At 32.1% G+C, this 8,008-nt stretch overlaps 1 protein-coding gene across 1 annotated transcript; it reads left to right on the top strand.

Annotated features, from left to right (window-relative positions):
* Positions 1-4,771: 4,771 nt before the first annotated feature.
* On the top strand, positions 4,772-7,460 carry HELRODRAFT_186052 (hypothetical protein). Its single transcript, XM_009029785.1, is given in 5 exon segments — positions 4,772-5,014; positions 5,226-5,516; positions 5,677-5,856; positions 6,207-6,485; positions 6,500-7,460. 4 exon segments carry the CDS (start codon positions 4,822-4,824, stop codon positions 6,389-6,391), a joined length of 849 nt encoding a protein of 282 aa, XP_009028033.1. The 5' UTR covers positions 4,772-4,821; the 3' UTR covers positions 6,392-6,485; positions 6,500-7,460.
* Positions 7,461-8,008: the final 548 nt, after the last annotated feature.

The raw sequence follows: 8,008 nt of genomic DNA, 5'->3' as shown, positions 1-8,008 counted from the left end.
ACTGTTTGCACGTTCGTTCGTTCATTCAGTTAGTGTGTTTGTATTTTTCGTCAATTTATAAAATAATTAATTTATTTTCCAATTTATTAAAAAATACACAAACACATTTGCATTTATACAAATGTATGTATGTATGTATGAATGTATAAGTACCCATGTTTGTCTGTGTAGAATGTGCATCATAAAATTTGTTTGCAAAAGACTTAAGTCACACGTGTTGAGCAAATGTTTGTTTGTGTGTATACACACACGCACGAAACACACACACACGAAACACACACACACACACGAACACACACAAACACACATAGGCACACAAACACACACATATATATATATATATATATAATGTTTATTTTGCTTGGAGATTATATGTTTGTATGCGTGAATTGTATAAGTGTGTTTGCCCGTATCATGTTTGTATTTTTCTCATGAGTTTGTATGCTGGTTTGTATGTACTCTTGAATGTATGTTTGCATATTTGTATGTATGTATGTATGTTTGTAGATACGGAGGGTTCATTAAGTCCGTAAAACATTCAATCGATCAAACCATCAGCATCTTTTTACATTTCACATTTTGATGAATTAAAATTTAAAATACAATTTTTAATTTTAAAAATATTTTTGCAAATTTTGTATTTGAATTTGTAGTATATATAATAATTAAATTTGCGGTATATGTATGTTGAAATCGTCGCGAATACATTTATAATAATTTAAAATTTTGTTTTATGGTATTCAGGTATATATGAAAATTCCATTTCATGATATTATTAGTAGATGAATACTACGTTTTAAGAAAAATATTTTCCATAATGAATGAGAAATATTATTAATTTATAAGTTTTGTTCTTTAGTCGTCTTTAGAAATTTTCTGGAAAAATAAAAACAAAATGTTTTGCTGGAAGGGAAATAATTCTCTGTACGAGCATTTTGTTTTTGTCTTACAATTCACGCTAACAATTGTCTAATTGTTAACATTAATGCATTTCTAAACACATATGAACAATTTTAAAATATGCATGTGTGCCAAGATGTATGTGTGTATGTATGTTTGTGTGAATGTGTGTATGTGTATGCGTGTTTATAGGTTTGTATGTGTGTGTGTGTGTGTGTGTGTGTGTGTGTGTGTGTGTGTGTGTTTGTAGATACGTATGTGTATGTATGTGTGTGTGTGTGTATGCGTGCGTGGGTGGGTTTGTAAGTATGAATGTATGTATGTGTGAGTATGTATTTTTGTTGTTTTAATGAGAAAATAAACAAAAAGATGAATGAATGAATGAATGAATGAATGAACGAACGAACGAATGAATGAATGAATGAATGAATGAATGAATGAATGAATGAATGAATGAATGAATGAATGAATGAATGAATGAATGAATGAATGAATGAATGAATGAATGAATGAATGAATGAATGAATGAATGAATGAATGAATGAATGAATGAATGAATGAATGAATGAATGAATGAATGAATGAATGAATGAATGAATGAATAGATAAATAAATAAATATTTCTTAGTTACTCCATACTTTCTAAACATTTAAACATTAAAGGATTAGTTTTATTGGTTTGCACTGTCCATTCGATTGTGTTTAGTTTAGTTGATTTCCATCACTGTATGTTTGTTTTTTGTTTGTATGTATGTATGTATGTATGTATGTATGTATGTATGTGTGTGTGTGTATGTGTGTATGCATGTATGAATGTATGTCGCATGTATGTTTGCATCTGGATGAAGCGGTGTGGTGGTACCTGATTTTTATACGCGTTTGTATTTCGGGTATTTCGTGTATCCTGTGTTGTATTTGTTGTATATGTTGTGTATATATAAAATGTTGTACGTTGTCTATATATACAACACATGTATGTTGTAGGTTTTGTATATATGCAGTATGTTGTATTTTTTGTATTTATACAACATGTTGGTTGTTTTATATATATATATAAATGTTTTATATACATTATACAACTACAAACATATTAACGCCAAACATTCGGTAGAATTTATAGAATATTGTAAAATATATATATATATATATATATATATATATATATTCTCTGTAGATTTTTTAATAGTGCTTATTTGTATGATTGTTTGTCTATGTGTATGCATTTTTTATTTTTGTATTATTACTTATATTTGTATGCTATTGTATGTGCGTGTGTGTATGTATGTATGTGTGTGTGTGTATAAGTGTGTGTGTGCGTGCATCATATTACATGGGCACATGTGCCTGCTTGAACATGAATACCGCGGAATGACTGAGCGAATAAAATGATGGATGAACAAATAAATGGCTGATTGAATGAGTAAAGAGATAGATGGATGGAAGAAAATTTTTATTTTTGAATTTTTCATGAATTCAATACCCTGGAGAAACTTTAATTAAATTTAATGCGATTTGACTTTATGCGCTTGAATGTATGTATGTATGTATGTATGTATGTATGTATGTATGTATGTATGTATGTATGTATGTATGTATGTATGTATGTATGTATGTATGTATGTATGTATGTATGTATGTATGTATGTATGTATGTATGTATGTATGTGTGCATGTATATGTGTGTGCGTGTGCATGTGTGTGTTTATTCATAAATCCACACGTGCACGTACATGTTCATCAATCAACAGCATGTTAATTAATCATTGAAACATAGACGTCATCTGTCATAAAGTTTTACCATTCTTACGCCTATGTTTCCTGGCTATGGGCATCATTTTTCTTTTGTTGTTGTTGACTCGTTTGAGAAAATTTTTTGCAAACAAGTAACCGTAGCAACAAATACATACACAAAAAACATGCTAACGTTTGTGTGTGTGTGTGTGTGTTTGTGTGTGTGTACATTTCTCATTTCAGCGTGCGGTGTGTATTGCCAAAAATCATCCAAATATAAATTACACGAATTAATGAATGAACAAAACAAACAAACACACACAATGAATGAACAAAACAAACAAACACACACAGACGTGCAAAGCCACAGTTCTTCAATATCGATTAGGAAAAAGCTTCTTTTCTTTTTCCGTCGTTCATTATCCTCTCTCTCCCCCTCTCTCTCTTTCTTTTCTTTCTTTTCTCCATTTTTTCCCTCTTTCTTTCAATTTGTTTTTCTCCCTGGTCTCTTGCATTTCAATTGATTTTCAACTCCTTTTTATAAAAATTTCAAAAATTTATTTAAAAAAAAGATTAAAAAACGAAAAAGTGCATTAGACATGCAAGTGCATGTACACAACACACCACAGGCACACACACACAAACACATGCAAACACACGCAAACAAACACGTACATACATACATATATTTTTCAATATTCACTGATATTCATGAGTGTTTAATATGCATTTTTATGGTGTGTGTGTGTGTGTGTTGTGTGTGCGTGAGTATGTGTGTGTGTGTGTAATGTGTTGCTACTATTTAATGATGCAGAGGTTTATGGAGAAAATTTTTTAGCGCAATATTAAGATTGCTTTGATGAAAAATTAATAATAAAAAAACTATAAACTTGTATGCAAAGAATGAACATTCACTGACGCGCACACACACGCGCGCACACACATATACATAAGAAGGTAGGTATATGTATAAATTATGAAGAAGAATTTTATTCAGACCCGTGTGACAGAAAAATGAACAAGGGAGTACTTATCTTATCTCTCTCTTTTACACTGCTGGAAACATCTTCTTTAGCGGATTTCTTGTTAAATATTAATTCATATTTACTGACTTCTGATATTGTTTAGAAGCGTAGTCTTTATTAACATTGGTAATGCTAAATGTTTTAAAAAATTACTGACTGTGATCAATTTTTTGTTATCAGTTTTTAAAAATTCCAACAACGAATTTTCGATTTTCTGCTCCTTTATGAATTCCTCCTTTATTTTTGTCCATGTTCTACCTAGCCAAGATTTTCATGTTTGCCAATTTCGTCAAGGACATCACTGAAATCGATAAAGGGTTTTGTTGAACTTGGTTTACCTAGAGCTGTTACTCTATATTCATGTTTTGTTGTTTATTATAGAACTCTGACATACGCAGAACTACTAAGTGCTTAGGTTACACGACATTGCCATTCCTATTTTTAAACCTTCGTGCCACAAGGGCTCTACCATCCACACCACACGACGCATCACACACGCATGCCATTTGGCAATCTTATAGCTTCGGACAGACAGAAGTCGTAAATGCACGTAAATGCACGAGATAATGTACTTTTACGGAGGCCCTTTTGAAACACCCATTTCCTCGTTGTTTTCTTTCTTTAATAAGCTTACATAAAGACAAATGCGTAATAGATGTCATGTATTTATTATATTTAAAAAAAATCATAAATTGCTTCAAGTTCAATGATCATGCAAATGCTCTCTAGTCAACGTTAATTTTAAATTTTATAGTTCAATTTCTCTATGTATTGAATGCAGGTACTAAATGGTACCATATGAATGTGCACGTTGCAATATTGGTTAACCGTAACAAGTAACAAAGCAAAAAAGCGTGTTATGCTCGCAAATTTCTCTAAAGTTTGAAATTGATATTTTTTTAGATTAGTCGATTAGTTTTGGGGTCAACATTTTATTTAACTTATTTAACATTTATTTGTTTATTTTATATAACTTTTATTTTACGATCTTCTAGGCTTTAAAGTATAATATTAATAATTTTAGTTTAGATATTTTAATTTAATATTTTAATATTATATTATAAATAAAAATCAAACATTAAATAAATTAATTAAATATTCGGCAAACGTTGAAAAATATTCTTATTCTGAATATATATTAAGAAATAGATCTGCCATCTGAAAAATGTCTGATTCAACTTTAACGGATAAGAAGAAACTGCGAATTACGACATATATGTGTCCAGATTATCCAGAAGGTCTGTACCAGGTTTACAAAGAATTCTTTGAACATTGTTTGGGTGTAGAATGTGAGTTGAACATCATCAATTCGCATGCACATGATGAAAGCCCCTTTGCTAAGGACATAGCTGATATTGGTTGGTTGTGGTTTTTATTTAATTTTTTATTCTCTTCTAAAATTAAAATTAAAAAGGTGCTTTTGATTTGAATCTGTCTAGAGATCTAATAAATGAAATGAACATTCAGTAACTAGTGTACAGTACATACATACACGTACTGACATATATGAGGAATCACAGCTCACCAACTAAAAATAGTTATATTTTGCCTAACCACACACACATACAGTCTTCATGAGTTTGGTGTCCTACGTAAAGATCCTGCAACAACAGCAGCATGATGGACCAGTCCTTTGTGATGCACTTCCCGTGGCTCCCATCTTTGACCTCATACGTCATCGAGATGATCCCAGATCCTACTCTGAGATCATTATTTTGAGTAGTAAAAAGGACCATGTGAAATCATTCGATGATCTGCGAGGTCATAGATGGTCAGTTGTAAATGACAGGTCCTTGGTCCTCTATGAACTTTCCAAGATGGGCCATTATTCAAGTTTCTTCAGCTTCATAATACACACAAGTTTGTTGATGTCGTTCTTATGCTAATGTAATTTTTATCACCTGTAAGAGTTGAATATTTTATTTTAGTACTGTCATTTTTTGTAACCGTCTTTGATGTTATTTTATTTCATATAAAAGTCGATATATACTAACACAACTATAACCCGCCTGCCTGCTAGATAACGAAAGAGAAGCAATCAGGTCGGTGTTGGAACACTCATCTGATGCTACCTCAGTTGATGCGGCCATCTTGAAAAGTTACTTGGACCAGTATCCTGATTATGCCAACAAACTCCACATCCTCAAAAGCTGGGGACCGTACCCTCCGGAGCCCATTGTTCTCAGCAACAATTTATCTTGTTCGTTGGTCGCTTTGTTGTTTTTTCTTTGTTGCTTTGTTCTTTGTTTGTTGCTCTTTCATAAATTTTGTATATGGGATACAATCAATTTTATCAATTAGGGATGTTTCATTTGTATATCTATCCATCATAAAGCACTTTTCTAAGTGTAAAAACAAAGTATTATATATGCATGACACAAACAACCAACAACCAGATGTTAATCAACCATTCGATCAATTAACCATTCAATCAATTAACCACTTAATCAATTAACCATTCAACCAATTAACCACTCCTCAATCAATTAGCTGTTCAATCAATTAACATTCAATCAATTAATTATTCAGTCAATTAATTAATCTTGACAGCTGAAATAAAAACCAAACTTGTATCTTCACTGATGAACATCAAGCAACACCATCCTGAATTCGCCAGCAAGTTTAGGAAGCACAATGTCACCGGGTTCGACTGCATCGATGTACACAAATTTCAGGAGATGGCCGAGTCTCTGAGAAATGCTGAGAGGATGAAGATGCGTCCCGTCTATTATTAGTGCGTGCATGCATGCACGAATCAGTGAATTGATGCATTCATGGATTAGTGAATTGTTGAGTGATTATGTGAGTTGATGAGTTATTGAATGGGTGATTTGATGAATGATTGAATGAGTGAATTGATGGATGTTTGAATGACATGGGGAGTGAATTGATGAATGGTTGGGCGATTGAATGAATGATGAGTATGAGTGAATCCATAAATCATTAGACGATGATAAATAAAGTATAAATGGAATAGAGTTGTTGTTCGTTTGTTCATCTCATTCGAATTGACGTCATGATATTATTTAAACTCATTCTTCCTCCCCGCACTTGGCCATAACTCTGCACAGACATATCTCTACAATTATTTTATCATAATAATATTTTATTATTATAATTATAATAATTTTATTGGATAATAGTATTAACTATTAGATTTGGCGAAATAATTTTAGAATTAATTTATTAACAGTTCCTGTTCAGTATCTCGTTTTTAGTGTGTGTATATTCGTGTGTGTGTGTGTATGTGTATGTGTGCGTGAGTCTGTGTGCGTGTGTATAATCTATACTGATGTTTTATTTTCATTTGTTTTTATCATGTCGCGATTGCAGTTGTAAAAATTTTTTAACTTTCTCGTAACCACCTGTTATATTTACATGTGGCACAATTCAGAACATAATGATTTGACAATCATCTCTGCGCCTCTAATAAGATTGATAGTTAGATATATGTGTGCGTGTGCGTGTGCGTGCGTGTGTGCGTAGGTTGATAGGTTGTCTGGTTTAGTCTGTCTTCTGGGTTATTGACTCGTTAAATTTTTTATTAACTTTTCCTTACCGTATCGTGTGTGTTCTTTCCAAAGTGTGATTTGCCATTGAATCTGCTGTACCCCTGGTGATTAGTTCACCACTTTCTGAAAGTGAAAGATTTATTTTTGAATTTTTTTTTCTTCAAAATTCTTCACCATTATGTGCCATTTTAATTCAGCAAACATTCTTTGAGTTTATTAATTTGCACTAGCAAATTATTCTGCGTCAAATTTCGTTGATGCCAAAGAAATTAATAAAAAAGAATTCGATTGATTTTTGTTGGCTTTTGAAAAAAAAACGAACGAACATGAATGTGCTGTCACGTATTCAAATTACAAATCACATGTGGATGAATGTGACAGACTGTGTGTGTGTGTGTGTGTGTGTGTGTGTGTGTGTGTGTGTGTGTGTGTGTGTGTGTGTGTGTGTGTGTGTGTGTGTGAAGAGAGATGGTTGTATTGAAATTACAAAAATGTAAATATCGTACATTAAAATGTGTAAATACGAAATACAAATGTGTGTGTGAATGTAAAACATACACACGTGCAAATACCTACCGGACAAACAAGTTTGTACGCGCGCTGGCACACACACACACATTCTCCACACGAGATGGCATATGAATTGCTGGCTTACGTGCTGCATTCAACGATGATGACGTTACGAATGAAAGTTGATTGCTTGAAATATATCAAAATTTTTAAAAATGATAAGAAAAACAACGAAAACAAACCGAAGAATAATTATTGGGCGATAATAAAACACCAATAAAATGATCGTGACATGAAATATCATGCAAACATGGTTCGATGAAGCGGGAA

The sequence above is a fragment of the Helobdella robusta genome, assembly GCF_000326865.2.
Source record: "Helobdella robusta unplaced genomic scaffold HELROscaffold_62, whole genome shotgun sequence".
NCBI lineage: Eukaryota > Metazoa > Annelida > Clitellata > Rhynchobdellida > Glossiphoniidae > Helobdella > Helobdella robusta.
Note: the sequence above shows the minus strand (reverse complement) of the source record. Positions and strands in the feature narration are given on the sequence as shown.

Bases quoted from the DNA above. Each gene is read 5' to 3' on its own strand.
- HELRODRAFT_186052 (XM_009029785.1), top strand. From the start codon at position 4,822: ATGTCTGATTCAACTTTAACGGATAAGAAGAAACTGCGAATTACGACA. The intron at 5,015-5,225 runs GTTGGTTGTGGT...ACACACATACAG, and splicing joins TAAGGACATAGCTGATATTG to TCTTCATGAGTTTGGTGTCC. The intron at 5,857-6,206 runs GTTCGTTGGTCG...TAATCTTGACAG, and splicing joins TCTCAGCAACAATTTATCTT to CTGAAATAAAAACCAAACTT.